Below are 22063 nucleotides of genomic sequence, written 5' to 3'. Positions count from 1 at the left end.
GCGTCTCAGCCTGGTCTGTATGATGACAGGCTGCAGGATGCCTTATTCCTGCTTCTCCCACTGCAGGGTTACCTACAACCATGGGGGAATAAAGAACAAGTAGTATTACAGCCTTTAGCACAGAAATTTAAAAGTGAACCTCCTCCCACCTCATTCCCAACTAGGCCTCAAGTCCTTTCAGTACTGCCTGTAGAGCAGAAAGTCTAGACTTTCACAGGACCAGCCTTTGTGCAGATGCCCATTACTCCTAGAGACCTCCAACTTCTCCTTTCAGAGAAAGTCCATGAGAGGATCTATCTCCCTTGTCACTGCCATGGCTTAGATCATGTTGTGGGTCACCAAGCAGGAAAGCAGAGCCAAAGGCTTATCATTCTGAGCCCTTAAGGCAGGGGTGGGCAAACTTTTTGAACCAAGGACCACATCTAGGTATGGAAATTGTATGGCAGGCCATGAATACTCACAAAATTGTAGGAGGGCTCCAGCTGGGGGTGCGGGCTCTGGGGTGGGACTGGGGATGAAGGAGTTGGGGTGCAGGAGGATGCTCTGGGCTAGGACTGAGAGGGTTGGAGGGGGAATCAGGCTCTGGGCGGTGCTTACCTCAAGCAGCTCCAAGAAACAGTGGCATGTCCTCCCTCCAGCTCCTATGCAGAGGTGTGGTCAGACAGCCTTGGTCACTGCCCTGTCCGCAGGCACCGCCACTACAGCTCCCACTGGCTGCAGTTCCTGGCCAATAGGAGCTGCAGGGGCAGCACTTGGGGTGGGGACAGTGTGCAGAGCCTCCTGGCTGCACCTACACATAGGAGCCGGAGGGGGAACATGCCGCTGCTTCCAGGAGCCATGCTGAGTGGGGCAAGACCCCGACCCCGCTCCCCAACTGGAGCACCGGAGCAGGGAAAGCCCCAGACCTTGCTTCCCGGTGGGAGCTTGAGGACCAGAATAAAACATCTGGAGGACCAGATGTGACCCCCCGGCTGTAGTTTGTCCACCTCTGCCTTAAGAGGTAGGCCAAAGTGCACCTGACCTTGCCCACTGGTGCCTCTGGGCACAAGCCCTGGCAGGACCTAGGGGAAGGAACCCTAGTGCGCGCAGGCACTTGCTCAGGGAGCTAGAACTGGGGCATAGCCTCCAGCCCAAGAGCGAGGAGCACAGGGCCCCTGGAAGAGGAGAGCGGGGGAGGGCAAGCGAGGCAGGGTGGGCACGGGCCTAGGCCGGAGAAAGGAGGGGATGGGGTCCCCTGGAGGCGAAAGGGAGACGGGCAGCAGCACGTGGGGGGGGGGCAATGGGCCCAGGCCGGAGAGAGGAGGGGACGGGGTCCCCTGGAGAGGAAAGGGAGGTGGGGGGAGCGTGTGTGTGTGTGAGGGGGGCAATGGGCCCAGGCCGGAGAGAGAAGGGGATGGGGTTCCCTGGAGGAGAAGGGGAGGGGGGGGCAATGGGCCAAGGCCGGAGAGAGAAGGGGACGGGGCCCCGGGCGGGAAGGAGACAGACTCTCCCCTTCCCAGCGCCGGGTCCCGATGCACACTGCAGCCGGGTGCGGGGTTATAGCCGCCATCCGGAACCTCCCTGCTCCAGGCCCGGGCCCCCTCCGCACTGCGCAGCCGCTCTAGGTTTCCCTGCTACTCTGCCCCTCCACTGTCCGGAACCTCTTTCTTTCTCTTCTCGCGAGAAGTCACTTCACTCCATCCCCTTCCCTCCTAGATCGTATCCTTCCGCTTCTCCGAGCCCCTTTCTGGAGAGTTCTGTGTGAAAGGAGAGTGGGAAAATAGTCCCTGTTCCCGAGCGGGCCTCATCACCAGGTGCTGCTGCCCCTCCGCCCGGCTGCCCCGCTGGTGACTATTGGGATAGTGGCGGAGTGATACGGCCTCGGAGGCAGCAGCGCATAAAGGCCCCGCGGAGTGATGCGGTAGCAGCTGCGGCAGCGAGCAAGAGCCCAGCGGCCGCCGGGGGAACAGAGAGTGAGGCCCTCCCGCCGCACCGAGACTCCCTCCGCGCCACCTTCCCCCTCCCAATAGCGCCGCCACCGCCGCGCCCCTCCCCCCGCGAAATAATCCCGAGCGAGCTCCCCTCCCTCCCCCACACCGCCCGAGCCGCGCGCCCCCTCCCCGCACCGAGCCCCTCACACACACAATGGCGCTGAAGAGAATCCATAAGGTAAGGGCTCACGGGCTGGGGCGTCGCGCGTAGGGCGGGCCCGGCCGGGCTCCTGCTCGGCCGCCCGGGAGAGAGGCTTTCTCCTGTTCCCGGCCGCCACCTCGGCCTCCTTGTCCGCACCCGGCCGAGTCAGGCCGCAGCCAGGGGCCGGGCCGCGGCTGTGCTGTAGGCCCCGCGAAGGGCCTGGCCTCGCCCCCCGGGGAGCGCAGGGACCCGGCTCCCGAGTACTGGGCGGGGGGTGCTGCCCGGGTTCCTTCTTTGGTCCCCATCAGGAGGCTGGGGGCGGCCTAGTGGTGAGGGAGGCCGGGTGGGGGACAGCCCGTCCCCCCTTACGTAACCTCGCTGGTAGGGGCTACCCGCGCAGGAGCTGGGCCTCCCCTGCTGCGAGGCGAGCCCCGAGCGGCTGCCCGCCGGCCCATGTGCGCTCGGCCGAGAGGGAGCTTTCTCGGGAAGGGGCTTCCCGCAACCCCAGAGCGGGGCTCCGCGCAGGCGGCTCTGAATCCGGAGCCAGCCAACTCGCGTGGCCGAGATAGAGATGCTCATTGTCGCTGCCAGCCCCGCGAGCTCTGGCCGGTCCGGGACCGTCCCTTCTCAGCCATTGCCGGGCGAACCGAGCTGGCCTGAAGGGACCCGGCACGGGGCGGTTTTGGGCTTTTGCATCTCTTTGTTGTTTTGAGGCTCGAAGATGGCCTGGCAGGTGTCTTTCAAAGACCCAGGTAGTCTCTTACGAGAGACATGTTGGCTCTGTAGGCTATAGAGAGAGATTAGTGACATAAGAGCAGAAAGTGAAAGCTGAAAAACTGACGGTGAGGGATTGTAACCAGACTCCTCAAACCTTCTGGGTTTTTATCAACACGTATTTAAGGTCAATAACTTTTCTTGACTAAAGAAAACCATTATTAAATCTTGAACACTTTGTCTTCTGTTAGGGGGTTAGTGCTCACAATAGGCACCCACAGAAGCTGAAATTTGTAATGGTAAACACGCAGAAAAACCTCTAGATCTTTTATGAGTTGAAGGACCTAAATCAACTATATATTTTTTAAAGCTGGGTGGCAAAATCTGAGGCAGAAGAGAGTCCTGATTGCTCACTTAGTTATGTGGTCTTTGCATAATCCCCAAGAGTCAAAAGTGGTAAACTCATTTTGATTATCAAAGCTTAACAAATAAGACTCTAATACAGGGAGTAAGATCCTCCGATCCTAACAAGCTTTCTGCTCAAAGTCTCCCTCCTCTGTGGAGGACATGTAAGGTGCTGCCCAGGAGTTTTCTTTTGAGGCTGGAGGTAATCCTTTTTGTAGGAGTTGCTATGTAACCCCAGACCTTGAAACTCAGGAAGTCCTTCCCAGGTGCAAGTTTGCTTTTGTTTAACTTCAGTATTGAGTGTGGCAACGTTAATAGACACATGTACTTGCTGTATGAGCTTGTATTTTTCCTCAGCTGGAAAACTTACCCAGTAAGAATTTTAAACCTTCTAGTGAAAGCCTTAACTGACCTTTGTAACTACTGTATCTAGTAGATTGTTATTCTGCCCAGTTTCAGATTTAATATTTGCTAATCGGAAGCTACACTGTATCAGATTCTTGTATTTTGGTAGGTGGTAGTGCCTACTAATTTTTCCTAATCTATTCCTCCCTTTTAATCCCCTCTACCACTACTTGGTTGTCTGTTAGTGGAGGGTGAAGTGACCATAGTTGTCAAACTGATTAGCTGAATACGTATATTCAGCTAGACATAATAGTACAATGCCATTTATTGTATGCTACTGCTCATTTACAAGTGGCTTCATCAGAATATAGTTAATAAACACATCTGAAAGAAAATACACCTAAAAAAGTCTGTTCCTGTAGGCCAGAAAAGTCTCCTGTCTCTTAGCCTTTTTGTAGGAGACTGTCAGTTTCTCTTGTACTCTGGAAAGCATTATAAGAAATTCTTAAGTAGTCATCCCCTTAGTATCTAATAAAGATCTGAAAAGGACAGCTGTCCAAGAGTATATTATTTAGGAATCTTTTGCTACCCTACTTAGTCTGCCAAACAAATGGCATACTTCTCCAAAACAAGATCCAGCCCTGAACTCTGACTTTTAAGTCCAAACCCCAAGTGTGCAACCTTCCTGTGTGTTTTCAAGGGTGGATTAGGAGTTTCGATTCTAACTCAAAAGTTGGATAAAATGTATAGCTGGTGGCTGATGTGGAGATCTTTGAGGCCATTTCTGTTCTGATGCATCCAGCAATGGACTAATTTTTTTTCTGCTGTGATTGCATGGCATTTGTAAGTGTTCAGGAAGCTTTATTTTAATGTTTTCCATTGATCAAATTAAAGTAGCTCATGGAGTGCCAAAATGTACCAGTTTGAAAAAGCTTGTAAGCTTGAGATTTGTCTACACGGGGAAATTTATTGGCATAATTATACCAGGCTACCTATAGCTATATAATTCCCCCACGTGGACCTGTACTTATCGAGTAAGAGTGCCTTTTTCTGGTGTAGCTTATGTTGCTTTGGCAAACTTTAAAGTGTCTTAAGCTAGCTTTGAAAAAGGCTCTCTTCTTCTGGAATTAAACCACTATAGCTAGCTGGTAATTTCTCATGTTGAAAATAATTGTGATTTTACAGATACGCTAAGGGTACCACTGGGTCTACACACGTTCACCAAACTGATACGCCTGTCAAATACCATTTGGCTTACCTTTGCTTTCAGATGGGTTAAATTCCAGTTTAGTTGGTATCCTTTCACTCTGCACAAGTCTGGCACCCCTGTAGACAGCATTAAAATGACAAGTGGTTCAGACAGTGGCCTTTTCAAAGTCTCCTAGAGTCCACTGTCTCTGCAGGTTTGTGCCAGGAACTGAGAAGTACCCAGAGGGAGTTGTAGCCAACTGTAGAACAGCACTAGTGTGAATATCATGCAGAACACTAGTAGGCATGGTTAGCATGGACTTTACCATTTGTACTAGGCACTTGTTTCAGTGCTCAAATCTAGCCCGAAGTGGTTAGGTCGTAACATGGCTTAATCACTCAACCTTTAATTCTTTGTGTTTTAACAACTCAAGACGTGAAGAAATTTCAGTCCTTGTAACAGATGGAAGACTGAAACTGAATAACTGTTCTTTCATCTGTTCACAAGGGTGTTGGTATGGTGGCTGCCCTTGAATGCTAGTCCCATATTCCAAGATAATTATAATTTTGGGGAAGGATGGGGCACTTTAAAATAACCATAATCCAAATGTTGTCTGTAGACAATTTATCTCTAAATATTTGAAAAATGGCTGTGGCATGTGCTCTTGCAACTAAAACTACATATAGCCTTTTTATTCTAACATAGGAGGCATTCCAGTAGAGTGAAATGCATATTCTAAAATGCTAACTTTAAACAGGGTGTTGTTGGGGGAGGGGGAGAAGGGAATCGCATCCCTTTGTATGGGAAGGGCTCCTAAACCATACATTTCTACAGATTTTAAGCTTTCATTGAAAAAGTTTCTAGCCCTTTAAAATATTTTGACACTTAGGCCATGTCTATACTGCTTTGTAGTTTGGACTATGGGGAGCGAATAGCGGTGTGTGCTAAAGTGCTGTGCAGTAACTCCTGTGTTGATGCTGCAGACACTGACTTAAAGGTTTGTACTTTGCACTGAAGTAGTCCTGGAGAAGCAGCAGAAGTATTCATGGAGGAAGACCTCCCTTAAAAACCACCTCAGAAGCTGGAATAGCAAATTCTCTCTCTCAGACTTTACTAGAGGAGAAAGTTGTGAGAAGTGGCTAACGTAGCAGCAGTCCAGTAGACTTTGGAGAATGGGGTAGGGAAGATGAAAGTTTCTTAGCTATGTTAGGGAAATAGGGGTATCAGTCTCTGGCCTGTAGGACGATGTTCATTGTAGGTAAGGCACTGTGAACTGGGATTTGAGATATCAAAGTTCAGTTCCTAGTTCTGCCACAGAATTTCTGTATGACATTGGGCAAAGTCAATTTGTCTAATTTGTCCTTGCCTTGAAGGGGGCTGGGTGATTAGTTCACTAAAGAGATATTCTGATACTGTGGGGATGGGAGTTACAGAAGTACTTATGTTTGTGATCCAAAAGTTGAAGCCACTGATCAATTTACAGGGACAGTACCCTGGTGGGGTTGTGGTCCGAGATGGCCTCTTGGGAGTCAGGTCATTTCAGAGGCAAAGCAAAGTTGTTTGAAGTCTGACTGTCAAGAGCTGTAGATGCTCCTAGATGGTCTTGTATGAAATCTGATACAGTGGCCACATCTCATTCAGCAGATATCCACAGGAGAGAGACTTGCTTTGGAGTTCTGTATTCTCCAGTCAGAGTGCTTTGAAGAAACTTTAGTCCTAAAACAGATGAGGTCTTGGATAAATTAAAGGCTGTAAGATAAACTGTCAGATCTCTTGGGTTGTGTTAGTCTGTTCCTTGCAGAAAATTTTCCTTTAGGTTGCACAAGGGGCAATCTCAGCAGACCTTATCTGCATGTCTGCTGACTCACATATCTAGAAAGTTTGTGAAGCACTTCCCTGTTGGAAGAAGCAGATCTTCAAACAAACCTGAGGATGTGCAGGATGACCTCAAACCGGTCAGGAGATCCAGAGTTTCTTCCTTCCCACTATCTGGGGAACACTTGTCCCAACTCTTTCAGGCAGGGGAAATCATTTCGCTTGACGTCCTGTTCAAAGCTATATGCCAAATTCCAGCTCATCTGCTTTTTCATGGATTCTTTATGGGAAAGGTTGAGAAAAGATCTTAGTTCTGTTGAAAACAAACTATAGGAGTGATGCCTGAGCCTCACAAAGGGAAAAGACTTTTATTCTAGTATTTCCTTATCCCTAAGAGGATCAGGAGTCTGTGGCCAGACTCTGGATCTGAAGAAATCAAAACCTTTAGCTTCTTTGCAGAGTATAATACCTACACCCCACCAGAAGGACAGCTTTGGGGCATCTCTGCTTTGGAGATAACTTATCAACATGTGGAAGCAAGTAAAGGCTCAAGTACCAGCTCAGATTCAAAGTGGACAACAGTAATTGGCAGGTGCTGCCATCAGACCTTGTCATAACCAGATAATTGAATTACTGGTAACTGAATGGATTGTGTTTGAGTTAGCTATGCTGAATGAATTTAAATTTTGTCCTGTGTTCACACTGTACTCAAACACTTTCACTTGCAATACCCTGTGTGTACTTATCCCACAACTCCAGCTCTGCTCCAGAAGCAGTGCATTTTGGGAGACTTCAGAAGGCCACTGATGTATTGTGGGACAGTAGTGGAAGGACTAGGTGAACCATATCATCTTATTTGAATCCACACTGGCACCAGTTTAGTCTGTATTGATTAAGCATTAACTGGTTATTTAGACTTCAGTTTTATTAAAATTCAACACCAAAGGGAGACTATATAAAGTTCTGGGCATTCTTGACATATATTGAGACCTTTACAAGCAGGTGATAAAATTTAAACTGACCAAAGCAGCAGTACTCATCAAAACAGGATGCCTGTATGAAAATAATCTGTTCTTCCCACTCCTCCATTCTGGAATCCATGTCCAAAGGCATTTGCAGGTGTAGAGTAACTTGGGACAGTGGGAGGGGGTAGGATATTTGTTATAACCTCAACCTATAGAATGTAGGGCTTGTCCTGAACATGCCAATATACTGTCAACTAATAGTCAATGTTCTGTGGCCAGGCACATGAAATACAGTTTCTGTAGAAGTAATATAGCTGGTCTTTCCAGAGAATGTTTTTCAGAAAGTTGGAAGTTGCTCTGAACAGTTTTAAGGTACAAGCAAGTGTCACTCACTATTCTGTTTACCATACCAGCAACTTTGCCTAAACTTCACACTTGCCTAATATTAAATCCTTAATGAGAGCTACTCTTTACTAAGGCTGTATGGGGAACAATTTAGTTCTTTTGGCTGCATAACTTTAAACATCTGCACCTATTACACCCCTACCCCGATATAACGCAGTCCTCGGGAGACAAAAAAATTGCACCGCATTATAGGTGAGACCGCGTTATATCGAACTTGCTTTGGTGTTCCTTGTTCCCTGACTGCCCCCTCCAGCGACCCCTGTCCCTAATCACCCCCAGGACCCCACCCCCTACCCACTCTCCCTGTCTTCTGACTGCTCCGACCCCTATCCACGCCCCTCGTCTCCTGACAGGCACTCACAGGCAGCGGCGGGAAGTGGAGCAACATGGCCCCAGCCCGCTCCACTCCGCCATCTCCCAGCCGCGGCGCTCCGCTTCCCACCACTGGTGAGTGTGGGGAGGTTGGGGAAAGGATGCCCTCCGCACTCACCTGCAGCGGGAAGCGGAGCGATGCGGCCCTAGCCTGCTCTGCTTTCCTTGCCCTGGCCCCAGCCTTGTCGCTGAAGGGGGTTGGGGAAAGGTCCGCACTCACCTGCGGCCGGAAGTGGAGCGCCGAGGCTGGGAGCTGGTGGAGTGGAGCAGGCTAGGGCCAGGCTGCTCCGCTTCCCACTGTCAATGAGTGCGGGGAGGTTGGGGAAAGTACGCCCTCCGCACTCACCGGCGGCGGGAAGCGGAGCAATGCGGCTCCAGCCCGCTCCACTCTGCCACCTCCCAGCTGCGGCGGGAAGCAGAGCGATGCAGCCCCAGCCCGCTCCGCTTTCCTTGCCCCAGCCCCACCCTAGCCGTGTTGCTGGGGGTGGGGTGTTGGGGAAAGGTTCTGCATTTGACTGCGGCGGGAACTGGAGCGCTGTGGCTGGGAGCTGGCAGAGTGGAGCGGGCTGGGGCCGGGCTTCTCAGCTTCTGCCGCTGTCGGTGAGTGTGGGGGGGGGGGGATCTCTTCCCCCAAGCCCTCTCCCCTGAGCGACACGACTGGGGCCGGGGCGAGGGAAGCGGAGCGGACTGCTTCCGGCCCCCCGCTAATCCCCCGGGCCACTCTGGGACTGCAGGGCCTCCAAAATTGCCCCCCCACAGCTCCTGCCTCCTAGACCCTGGGGGGGGGCAGGGGGAGAGCCCCTGACCGCCCCTGAGACCCTCTGCCCCTTATCCAACCCCTCGGCCCTGGCCCGGCACCCTTAACACGCTGCTCAGAGCAGCGTGTCAGAGCTTTACCGCATTGTATGTGAACCCATGTTATATCGGGTCGCGTTATATTGGGGTAGAGGTGTATCTTCATAGACCTTGTTTAAATTCTGTTAAAGTGAACAGTAATTCGAGTATCTGCAGGGCTGAAATTCAGTGAGACAAAGCTACAGATGAGGGTGAAAAGAGAACTTGCTTTATGTCCCATGAGGGAAGTTTCATGGTGCTTATGAGCTATGACAGTAGACTGTAAATCTCCTGAGGTTTATAGTACGTAATACTTTAAAGCTTTGCTGGCAAAGCTGGTAGAATTTGAAAGTACACTGAGAAGTAGACAGGGTGGATTTGATTTAAATCACTGGTCAGGAAGACTCGATTTAATCATGGTTTTCTACATAAGTGTATTCTTGTTGGTTGTTGTAATTGAAACAGATATTTATGAAATTGGGAGGTGAAGGATCTCCAATTCAAGAGGTTAATCATTAATATTTGGAGGATTTTGTTTCCATGCTGTATTAGGAGAACATCACCAGACAGACATTTAAATTTTTATTTAACTAAAACAACGTTAAGTATTCTGGATTTTTTTTCTTCAACATTAAACATATAATATTTTAACAAAACACACATGTCCCTCGCTTCTCACATTTATCTCCAGACTTCTTCTCCTTGTCCAGATCTATTCTGCCCCCAACACTCTTCTATTCATTGAACTTCTTGAAACTTTGTACTTTTAGGGCATGGCTACACTTGCAGATGTAGAGCGCTTTGAGTTAAACCACCCTTCGTAGAGCGCAGTAGGGAAAGCACTGCAATCCGTCCACGCTGACAGCTTCAAGAGCACTGGTGTGGCCACATTTGTGGCACTTGCAGTGGCATTGCGAGTGGTGCATTATGGGTAGCTATCCCAGCATGCAAGTGACTGCAACGTGCTTTGGAAATGGGAGGGGTAGGAGGGAGTGTGTTGTGTGTATGTGGGGGGGGAGAGTGGGTTTTTGGGGGGCTGAGAGCATGTCTGTCAGCATGCTGTCTTGTAAATTCAGACAGCAGCAGACCTCCCCCTCCGCCCCACCTCACTTGCTCACAGCATTCCACAGTAACGGCTTGCATGCTGGCTGTCAGAAACGGAGTTTTGAACGGGCATTTCTGCATTCCTACAGGAGTTCAAAACAATGACGAGTGGCCACTTGACTTAAGGGGATTATGGGACGTTTCCGGAGGCCGATCAGAGCGCAGTAATGCGACACCTCGTTCACGCTGACGCCTGGGCGTTGTAGCCAAAGCGCAGCAAACGTTATTCTGCTCGCCGAGATGGAGTACCAGCAGCGCTGTAGCTGCGGAGTCAGAGCGCTCTACGTGCCTTGCCATTGTGGACGGGTAGTGAACTAGTGTACCCGGGGCTCCTTTATTGCACTGCAAGTTGCAAGTGTAGCCAAGCCCTTAGAGGGAGGTAAGGGATTGACTCTGTTTACACACAAACTTGCACAGGGACAATAGAATTGAGGTCTGTTATTTCTCACATCTATCTATCTATCTATTTAATATTTTTGCTGTTAACAAGCATGTTACATCTGGAGAAACCAATCCACAGTTTGAGAACTGCAAAACTAAGCATCTCTGATGGTATCTTCCAGACCAGGGATCATAGAATCATAGAATATCAGGGTTGGAAGGGACCTCAGGAGGTCATCTAGTCCAACCCCCTGCTCAAAGCAGGACCAATTCCCAACTAAATCATTCCAGCCAGGGCTTTGTCAAGCCGGGCCTTAAAAACCTCCAAGGAAGGAGACTCCACCACCTCCCTAGGTAACGCATTCCAGTGCTTCACCACCCTCCTAGTGAAATAGTGTTTCCTAATATCCAACCTAGACCTCCCCCACTGCAACTTGAGACCATTGCTCCTTGTTCTGTCATCTGCCACCATTGAGAACAGCAGAGTTCCATCCTCTTTGGAACCCCCCTTCAAGTAGTTGAAGGCTGCTATCAAATCCCCCCTCATTCTTCTCTTCTGGAGACTAAACAATCCCAGTTCCCTCAGCCTCTCCTCATAAGTCATGCGCTCCAGACCCCTAATCATTTTTGTTGCCCTCCGCTGGACTCTTTCCAATTTTTCCACATCCTTCTTGTAGTGTGGGGCCCAAAACTGGACACAGTACTCCAGATGAGGCCTCACCAATGTCGAATAAAGGGGAACGATCACGTCCCTCGATCTTCTGGCAATGCCCCTACTTATACAGCCCAAAATGCCGTTAGCCTTCTTGGCAACAAGAGCACACTGTTGACTCATATCCAGCTTCTCGTCCACTGTGACCCCTAGGTCCTTTTCTGCAGTACTGCTACCTAGCCATTCGGTCCCTAGTCTGTAGCTGTGCATAGGATTCTTCCGTCCTAAGTGCAGGACTCTGCACTTGTCCTTGTTGAACCTCATCAGGTTTCTTTTGGCCCAATCCTCTAATTTGTCTAGGTCCCTCTGTATCCGATCCCTACCCTCTAGTGTATCTACCACGCCTCCTAGTTTAGTGTCATCGGCAAACTTGCTGAGAGTGCAGTCCACACCATCCTCCAGATCATTAATAAAGATATTAAACAAAACCGGCCCCAGGACCGACCCTTGGGGCACTCCGCTTGAAACCGGCTGCCAACTAGACATGGAGCCATTGATCACTACCCGTTGAGCCCGACGATCTAGCCAGCTTTCTATCCATCTTACAGTCCATTCATCCAGCCCATACTTCTTTAACTTGGCAGCAAGAATACTGTGGGAGACCGTATCAAAAGCTTTGCTAAAGTCAAGGAATAACACATCCACTGCTTTCCCCTCATCCACAGAGCCAGTTATCTCATCATAGAAGGCAATTAGGTTAGTCAGGCACGACTTCCCCTTGGTGAATCCATGCTGACTGTTCCTGATCACTTTCCTCTCCTCTAAGTGTTTCATAATTGATTCCTTGAGGACCTGCTCCATGATTTTTCCAGGGACTGAGGTGAGGCTGACTGGCCTGTAGTTCCCCGGATCCTCCTCCTTCCCTTTTTTAAAGATGGGCACTACATTAGCCTTTTTCCAGTCATCCGGGACCTCCCCCGATCGCCATGAGTTTTCAAAAATAATGGCTAATGGCTCTGCAATCTCATCCGCCAACTCCTTTAGCACCCTCGGATGCAGCGCATCCGGCCCCATGGACTTGTGCACGTCCAGTTTTTCTAAATAGTCCCGAACCACTTCTTTCTCCACAGAGGGCTGGTCACCTTCTCCCCATATTTTGCTGCCCAGTGCAGCAGTCTGGGAGCTGACCTTGTTTGTGAAGACAGAGGCAAAAAAATCATTGAGTACATTAGCTTTTTCCACATCCTCGCACACTAGGTTGCCTCCCTCATTCAGTAAGGGGCCCACACTTTCCTTGACTTTCTTCTTGTTGCTAACATACCTGAAGAAACCCTTCTTGTTACTCTTAACATCTCTTGCTAGCTGCAACTCCAAGTGTGATTTGGCCTTCCTGATTTCACTCCTGCATGCCTGAGCAATATTTTTATACTCCTCCCTGGTCATTTGTCCAATCTTCCACTTCTTGTAAGCTTCTTTTTTGCGTTTAAGATCAGCAAGGATTTCACTGTTTAGCCAAGCTAGTCGCCTGCCATATTTACTATTCTTTCTACACATCGGGATGGTTTGTTCCTGCAACCGCAATAAGGATTCTTTAAAATACAGCCAGCTCTCCTGGACCCCTTTGCCCTTCATGTTATTCTCCCAGGGGATCCTGCCCATCTGTTCCCTAAGGGAGTCAAAGTCTGCTTTTCTGAAGTCCAGGGTCCGTATTCTGCTGCTCTCCTTTCTTCCTTGTGTCAGGATCCTGAACTCGACCATCTCATGGTCACTGCCTCCCAGGTTCCCATCCACTTTTGCTTCCCCTACTAATTCTTCCCTGTTTGTGAGCAGCAGGTCAAGAAAAGCTCTGCCGCTAGTTGGTTCCTCCAGCATGTGCACCAGGAAATTGTCCCTTACACTTTCCAAAAACTTCCTGGATTGTCTGTGCACCGCTGTATTGCTCTCCCAGCAGATATCAGGGTGATTAAAGTCTCCCATGAGAACCAGGGCCTGCGATCTAGCAACTTCTGCTAGTTGCCAGAAGAAAGCCTCGTCCACCTCATCCCCCTGGTCTGGTGGTCTATAGCAGACTCCGACCACGACATCACCCTTGTTGCTCACACTTCTCAACTTTATCCAGAGACACTCAGGTTTTTCTGCAGTTTCATACCGGAGCTCTGAGCAGTCATACTCCTCTCTTACATACAACGCAACTCCCCCACCTTTTCTGCCCTGCCTGTCCTTCCTGAACAGTTTATATCCATCCATGATAGTACTCCAGTCATGTGAGTTATCCCACCAAGTCTCTGTTATTCCAATCGCATCATAGTTCCCTGACTGTGCCAGGACTTCCAGTTCTCCCTGCTTGTTTCCCAGGCTTCTTGCATTTGTGTATAGGCACTTAAGATAACTCATTGATTGTCCCTCTTTCTCAGTATGAGACAGGAGTCCTCCCCTCTTGCGCTCTCCTGCTCGTGCTTCCTCCCAGTATCCCATCTCCCCACTCAGGGCTTTGGTCTCCTTCCCACGGTGAACCTAGTTTAAAGCCCTCCTCACTAGGTTAGCCAGCCTGCTGGCGAAGATGCTCTTCCCTCTCTTCGTTAGGTGGAGCCCGTCCCTGCCCAGCACTCCTCCTCCTTGGAACACCATCCCATGGTCGAAGAATCCAAAGCCTTCTCTCCGACACCACCTGCATAGCCATTCGTTGACTTCCACGATTCGACGGTCTCTACCCAGGCCTTTTCCTTGCACAGGGAGGATGGACGAGAACACCACTTGCGCCTCAAACTCCTTTATCCTTCTTCCCAGAGCCACGTAGTCTGCAGTGATCCGCTCAAGGTCATTCTTGGCAGTATCATTGGTGCCCACGTGGAGAAGCAGGAAGGGGTAACGATCCGAGGGCTTGATGAGTCTCGGCAGTCTCTCTGTCACATCATGTATCCTGGCTCCTGGCAAGCAGCAGACCTCTCGGTTTTCCCGGTCGGGGCGGCAGATAGATGACTCAGTCCCCCTGAGGAGGGAGTCCCCGACCACCACCACCCTCCTCCTCCTCCTCCTCCTCTTGGGAGTGGTGGTCGTGGAACCCCCATGCCTAGGACAGTGCATCTTTTGCCTTCTAATCGGTGGAGTCTCCTTCTGCTCCCTTCCCTCAGATGGGTCATCTACTCCACTCTCCGCATTAGTACCTGTAGAGAGAACATGGAAACGATTGCTCACCTGTATCTCCATTGCTGGTACATGGACGCTCCTCTTTCTCCTTCTGGAGGTCACATGCTGCCAAACTTCTTCATCATCCGTCTGTCCCTGCCGCGCCTGCTCTGAATCTTCAGAACATTGTGGCCGTAGAAGCATTTCCTGACGTCTATCCAGGAAATCTTCATTTTCCCTTATGCAACGCAGAGTCGATACTCGTTTCTCCAGACCTCGAACCTTCTCTTCCAATATGGAGACCAGCTTGCACTTTGTACAGACAAAGTCGCTTCTGTCCTGTGGAAGAAAGACAAACATGGCACAACCTGTGCAGGTTACAACAGTTGATCGCTCACCTTCCATATCACCTTCCTCTTAAGAGCTTCCTCAGCTGTTGCAGTAACTAATCAGAGAAACCCACAGATGAAAGCCTCAGTGCGCTCTCCCCAGGCAAACTCCCTCTGTTAGCCTCTGCTGTTCGCCGCTCAGCTGGTTCGCTGCTGACTGCCCTTATATACCAGTCAGGCCCACTCAAGGCCCACCTGGAACAAAGCACTCCCAATTCACACTTTTCAAACAAGCAAGCAAGCAATCAAGCACACGGTCAAACTGACAAACTGTCCCAGCAACAGACACTCACCAACACAGCCCCCTAATGCAGCACTTAGCGTACCTCCTCTCGGACAGCTCCGAGAGATTGGCAATCTTTGGTACGCGGCCTGTCAGGGTAAGCCCCTGGTGGGCCGGGACAGTTTGTTTACCTGCAGCGTCCGCAGGTTCGGCCCATTGTGGCTCCCACTGGCTGCAGTTTGCTGTCCCAGGCCAATGAGGGCTGCGGGAAGCGGCGGCCAGCACATCCCTCGCCCCGCGCTGCTTCCTGCAGCCCCCATTGGCCTGGAACGGTGAACCACGGCCAGTGGGAACTGCGATCAGCTGAACCTGCGGGCGCTGCAGGTAAACAAACCGTCCCGGCCCACCAGGGGCTTACCCTGATGGGCCATGTGCCAAAAGTTGCTGATCCCTGTTCTAGACTGAACACTGAGTCCCATTGGGTAAATAAAAAGATTAATCCATTCTAAATAATCTATACAGAAGGCTGTGGAACCCAATAAGATTGGGTCCCTAATCCATGAACTACTGGAACTCATTTACAAAATTTTTCTTAAACATTACATGAATATATTGTCTCCTACTATAGAATTATGATTTATAATCCCTATTCCATGATGAGTTACATTATAGCTCAGAGATATCTTAATTAAAGTGATCTTTAGGTAGGTTTTTTTCCTCAACAGCATTTTTATCCACAAAAAAAAAAAATCGGATTTTTTTTTTATTGATTTTTATCCACCCTGGAAGTAGATATGATTAGCCACTGCTAGGCACATGCAGAGCTTATAACTGCTGTGCGAAATAAATGTGGTTTATAACTCTTACAAATAGTATATGCTGGCAAAGCCAAGAAGCTCATATCTCCAGCTGATGGCATTAATATGGTTTTAGCAGCAAAACTGGTGGACCCTGTGACTTGCATAAGAATGGCTGTACTGGGTCAGACTAAAGGTCCATATAGCCCAGTATCCTATCTTCTGACAGTGGCCAATGCCAGGTGCCCCAGAGGAAATGAACAGAACAGGTATCATCAAGTGATCCATTCCCTGTTGCTCATTCCCAGCTTCTGGCAAACAGAGGCTAGGAACACCATCCCTGCCCATATCCATGAATTTATCTAGTTCTTCTTTGAACCTTGTTATAGTGGTGGCCTTCACAATCTCCTCTGGTCAAGAGTTCCATAGGTTGACTGTGCGTTGTGTTGAAGAAATACTTCCTTTTGTTTGTTTTAAACCTGCTGCCTATTAATTACATTTGGTGACCCCTAGTTTTTGTATTATGAGAAGGAGTAAATAACACTTCCTTATTTACTTTCTTCACACCAGTCATGATTTTATAGACCTCAATCATATCCCTCCTTAGTAGTCTGTTTTCCAAGCTGAAAAGTCCCAGTTTTATTAATCTCTCCTCATACAGAAGCCGTTCCATACCCCTAATCATTTGTTTCCCTTCTCTGAATCTTTTCCAATTCCAGTATATCATTTTTGAGATAGGGCGACCACATCTGCATGCAGTATTCAAGATGTGGGCATACCATGGATTAATATAGAGGCAATATGATACTTTGTCTTATTATCTATCCCTTTCTTAATGATTCTCAACATTTTGTTCACTTTTTTGACTGCTGCTATACATTAACTGGGTGTTTTCAGAGAATTATCCACAATGACTCCAAGATCTCTTTCTTGAGTAGTAACAGCTAATTTGGACCTCATCATTTTATATGTATAGTTGGGATTATGTTTTCCAATTTGCATAACTTTGCATTTATCAACATTGGGCAACAAAATGGCAGATGAAATTGAGTACCTAGTTTTGAGAGATCCTTTTGTAGCTCTTCACAGTATGCCTCGGACTTAACCATCTTGAGTAGTTTTGTATCATCTGCAAATTTTGCCACTTCACTGTTTACCTCTTTTTTCCAGCTCATTTATGAATATGTTGAATAGGACTGGGCCCCGTACAGACCCCTGGGGGACACCACTATTTACCTCTCTCCGTTCTGAAAACTAACCCTTTATTCCTAACTTTTGTTTCCTATCCTTTAACCAGTTACCGATCCATGAAAGGACCTTCCCTCTTATCCCATGACTGCTTACTTTGCTTAAGAGCCTTTGGTGAGGGACCTTATCACCTTAGTTTGAGGAGGGACACCACTGTTCTATTTTTGGGGCTTGGGATAGGACTATACGACTGTGGGTTAAGTTGCAGAATACGTCTAGTCTTTCTACATCCATTCTAGATAGACATTAACCTTGATCATGCTCTTGGTGTTTTGCAGAAGCTATGAGGATTTAATTTAGGACTAGTGGTTCATGGAATCTCTTGTAGGTGAGCTGGCATTCCTCCTGGAGGCTATAGGGTTCTTAAAAGGTGTTATAAAGATGAACTGGATCTCCGTCAGCCCTTCATCTGAGGGTTTATTACACATAGTGCAGGTAAACTGGTAGAGCTAAAACAACGAGAAGTCCAGTGGCACCTTAAAGACTAACAGACTTATTTGGGCATAAGCTTTCGTGGGTAAAAAAACCACTTCTTCACAAAAGCTTATGCCCAAATAAATCTGTTGGTCTGTATCCACAAAAACGAGGAGTCCGGTGGCACCTTAAAGACTAATATAGCTACCCCTCCGGTAGAGCTAGTAACCCTCAGGAATTAGTTTTAAAAGCAGTGTCAGCAAGATGGCAGACTTCATTATTCATTCATCTTGGATCAAGGAGCTTAGAAACTGCTGGAGGCTTTAGTGGATCTTACATCTCATGGAAGTCTTTGGCATACATGGTGACAATTAATTTTTGTACCAACTGAGTACTTTGTGCATCTCAAGACCATGTTTTCAAAAGGCAGACAACCACTTGGTGGGTGCACATATTTTTGGCGCACACTTAAGAAATGGGCCTGCCCCAACTCTGGTTTCATGTGCAATTGTAACTGCATGGGCAAATGCAGCTGCTCTGAATTGTGGGGAAATGATTAGTGGAAATCATACTGCCAACATGCTGGTACAAACACAGTGGCACATAAAGATTACTAGTGCCTCTGCTTTGCCAGCAGATCTTGTAATCTTAGTCTCTTCAGGGTTCAAAGTCAACCATTTGCCTACTGAAGTTAATACACCTCTACCCCGATATAAGCGGTCGTGGGGAGCCAAAAATCCCTACTGTGTTATAGGTGAAACGCCGTTATATCGGGGTAGCGGTGGCAGGGCTCCGGCCGCTGCGGGGAGCCCAAGGCCCTTTAAATCACTGACCGAGCCCCGCTGCCGCAGCCCCAGGGTAGCAGCGGCAGGGCTCTGGCGGTGATTTAAAGTGCTCCGGGCTCCGGGGAACCCGGGCCCTTTAAAGCGCCACCGGAGCCCCGCTGCTACCGCGCTATATGCGAACCTGTTATATCGGGTCTCGTTATAGCGGGGTAGAGGTGTATGACTAGAGCTCTAAAGAGAATGTCTTGTGGTCGTTCATTCCTCATATTTGTCATTCTAAAGCTTCAGGAACTGTGATGCTATTTTTTGCTGAAACAATATCTGAAATAAAGGACTTGGGTTACTTACATCTACCAGTTTCGGTGAATTTATGCATCAGATTCCACTCAACTGCCATCTTGCTGACACTGCTTCTAAAACTAATTCCTGACAAATGGTTCTTGAGGGTTACTAGCTCTACCAGTTTACCTGCACTATGTGTAATAAACCCTCCGATGAAGGGCTGATGGAGATCAAGTTCATCTTTATAAGACCAAACCTGAATTTGCAGCTTAGAGTAGGAGTTGCATCATTAACATGACTACATACATATGACTTGATCTGATGAATCGTGGCTTTCCTAGGGAAACTACTATGCACAACTTCATTAATTGTGAGATTAATTAGAGGTAAGAGGAAATAGCATCATTGTGGTAACAGCTCAACTTCTAATGACAGCCATAACTCTACCCTGTATCCTCATCTGCCATTCAGATATACACCAGAGGATCTCACAATCTGCATGATAGTAGCAGACTCTTATATATGGTGTCTAATCAGTGCTGTAGTGAAACTCATGACGGCAGCACTGCAAGATGATATAGCATAGTTTGAAAAAGTAGTGTGGACTCTCTCTATAATGAATTGGGTGAACAGGTTTTATGCTAAAACTAGTTTGTATGTGGAATTTATTGCCTCCGCTTTATAGCGAGGAGGCTGTACAATGGGTTCTTAGGCCTGTAGTAGGGTGGTGGACCGGAAGTTTGTCCTGTATGTGAAAACTCAAATAAGGTATTGTAGCTTGTGAGGGAGGTGTAGTCGTCTTGATCCTAAGTGTAGTAGTGGTCCAGTTATACACTATACTTAGTGTATAGCTAAGATGGAGTGGGTGGATTGAAGAGTGGTAAGAGGGAGGTCTAGGCTGGGGTAAAAGAGATGGTTGCGGGGCTGGAATTTTGTACTATCAGTCCTAGATTGGTTTCGTTACCTCACTCAAATAATGACACCATCGTGATATAGATCCCCTGTCACTTTAAAGGTATCTCAGTCTTTATTTAGTCTTTGGGGTTAATATCTATTTCAAAGTGAGATAGTCAGTATTGTATTGACGACTGGGGTCATGGGGTATCATCCCATACAGTCTGAGTGGTGTGGACAGAGCCCAGTACTTGCATCAGAGCAGTCTGCAGTGCAAGAGGCCTGGGTGGCTCAGGCACTCAGCTAAACACTTGAGACTTTGAGGGCTGCTGCTATAGTTAAAGTGGCTGGGGCAGAGTTGGGTGACACTGCTGCTGGTTGGGTGGCAGGGGCATGCAGCCACTAATGCTTAAAGGGCTTGATTGAGGGCTTCCAACACTATACCATTCAAGCATTGGTTCTTCTGCTGTAGTGGTGCATAAAAGGGGCCTCTCTTGCACAGGACAACAGGCAGTGGGTTTTCCACTACTTGTCTTCAGGCTGGCTGGAGCCCCTGCTGCTCTCTGTTCAGTCCAGTCAAGGAGATAGAGGGGCAAGGATGGGACCTCAGCCCCATGTGACTCGAGAGTTGTTTTCAGACAGCATGAGGTGCGCAAGTCCTTTTGCTGGGGTGGAGTGGGGCTGAGGCATCGCTCTTCCTGATGAGCAGCACATCTTGAAGACCCCCAGCCTGTCCTGAGGAGTGGTTGTAGGCACCCCAGCAGATGGTAAAGATCATCTTTGCAAGCTACCACTGCCCCAAGCACAAGTGGAGCCATGGGGCTCCCTGTGTAGGGATGTACATACAGCCTAGGATGGTCTTAATCCAATTTTGGAAGCACTTAAACTGTGGAATACTTGAGAACAAGATCTGATCTGAAAGCCTTTAGTTGCCCATTGTGTCTAGGTCAAGACGATATCCTTGTGGTGCAAAGTCACAGTACAGAAATGAAACAGCAAGTAAATCTAAATAAAGCTTCACTTCCTTTTGTTAAGGAGTATATTTGACCCTTAATTAGATGTGAGCTTTGTTAAACTGCCTCCCCACAGATGGGAGGTAGGGGATAGATGGGGATTTTAAAATGTACTCAGTTTAACTTTTGGAAAGGTATTGGCTATATATCCATTGTGGGCATGTACATTGCAAACTTTCCTCCCATTACAGCTAACTATCTTGATCCTTGCTGTTCAATACCACTGTTTCCCCGTAAGCCTCAAATACTGTCAGTGATCTAACTATAGATATTCAAATGTGGGTTAGTCCTGCTAAGAACCAGAGTGGCTCCACTAAAACTTTGTTTTGATTCAAGGCCTCTTTTTAAGGCTTGTGTATTAACCCTAGCAGGCTGTGGTATGGGAGGTAGAAGTTAAGTCATAAAGGATTTATTTTAGAGACCTATTCTAGTGACATTTATAGAGGAAATGTGCATAAACAGGTTACTGTAATCAAATCTTTGAGACTGTTTAATGCAAATATTTCTTTCTTTATTAGATGACTGGTTTCAGTTCATTTGTAGCTAAACATTTAATCCAGTGTCAAAATATGGATTAAATTAAAAACACACACTGCTTATAGATTTGCCAGAAACTTTCAAATAGTAGAAGGCTCTTAAAGCTGAGATTCCATGTGAATGCTCCCTGGGCGTTGCTTCTTTCCCACTCGTTCTTGGCTGTTACAACCTGAACAATACTTCAAAAGATGATTTATATTATGTAAATTTCATGGAAAACTGTAAGCAGCAGAGGTATAACTGAACTGGTGGGGAGGCCTAAAAGCCTGGATGTGAAGAGGAAAGGAAGCTCTGTCCCTCTCCCCGAATTTGTTGTCAGCCAGAAAGCAATAGGAGCGTCAGATGCTGCATTTCTCTCAGCAGTAGGGGCTTGGGAGCTCTGAATTTTCCACACTTGGGTATGAGAAGGAGCAGAAGTTTCAAGTGTGGTAGATGTTCCAAATGGAAAATAACTTCATGATGTTTATGTAGCATTCTAGGCAATGAATCAGTGCTGCCAAAAGTTAACTAAAAGCACAATACCCTAACCTAAAATTCTCAAAACCACCTTAATGCTTTCATCAAAACAGCTAATTTATAACACCTTGAAAGTAAGGAGTTCAATAAATGCAGGGAAACTCATAACAAGAACTCCTTTTGGCATTAAACCTCTCCAGTCTACCTAACACCTAGCTCATAGCACCTTTCTTCAGTAGATCTGAGTGCTTGACAAAGGAAGTCAGTATCTATCTGCATTTCACAGGTGAGGAAGATGAGTCACAGAGGCAGCATGAGTGGCCCAAGGTCACCTAGCATGTCAGTGGCAGAGTCAGAAATAGAACCCACATCTGAGTTCCAGTCACTGCTTCCTGCTTAAATCCCCAGTACCCTGAACTGTAAGAGAAAGTGTCTCAAACACAGTAAGATGTCTGGGGAAAAACTAGTGGGACCAACTTGTTAACATTTAGATTATCACTGATAATCTATTACTTACATAAAATATAAATCTATAATCATTTTTGGAAATCTTCATGAAGCTTGTAGGATTTGTGTGTGTGTGTGTGTGTGTGTGTGTGTGTGTGT

General features: G+C 47.8%; 1 protein-coding gene across 2 annotated transcripts in view; it reads left to right on the top strand.

Annotated features, from left to right (window-relative positions):
- Positions 1-1850: 1850 nt before the first annotated feature.
- The window catches only part of UBE2D2 (ubiquitin conjugating enzyme E2 D2), a 52665-nt gene continuing 32452 nt past the window's right edge, over positions 1851-22063 (top strand). Inside the window, exon 1 of one of the 2 annotated variants that reach the window (XM_024193996.2) lies at positions 1851-2148. In XM_024193996.2, coding sequence (XP_024049764.1) covers positions 2125-2148 — 24 coding nt within the window. In that variant the 5' untranslated portion in view covers positions 1851-2124. The remainder of the gene's footprint in view (positions 2149-22063) is intronic. The other variant, XM_024193997.2, reaches the window with a different exon arrangement.

The sequence above is a fragment of the Terrapene carolina genome, unplaced genomic scaffold (assembly GCF_002925995.2).
Source record: "Terrapene carolina triunguis isolate 2854851 unplaced genomic scaffold, T_m_triunguis-2.0 Scaffold838, whole genome shotgun sequence".
NCBI lineage: Eukaryota > Metazoa > Chordata > Testudines > Emydidae > Terrapene > Terrapene triunguis.
This window is presented reverse-complemented; position numbering and strand designations above follow the sequence as displayed.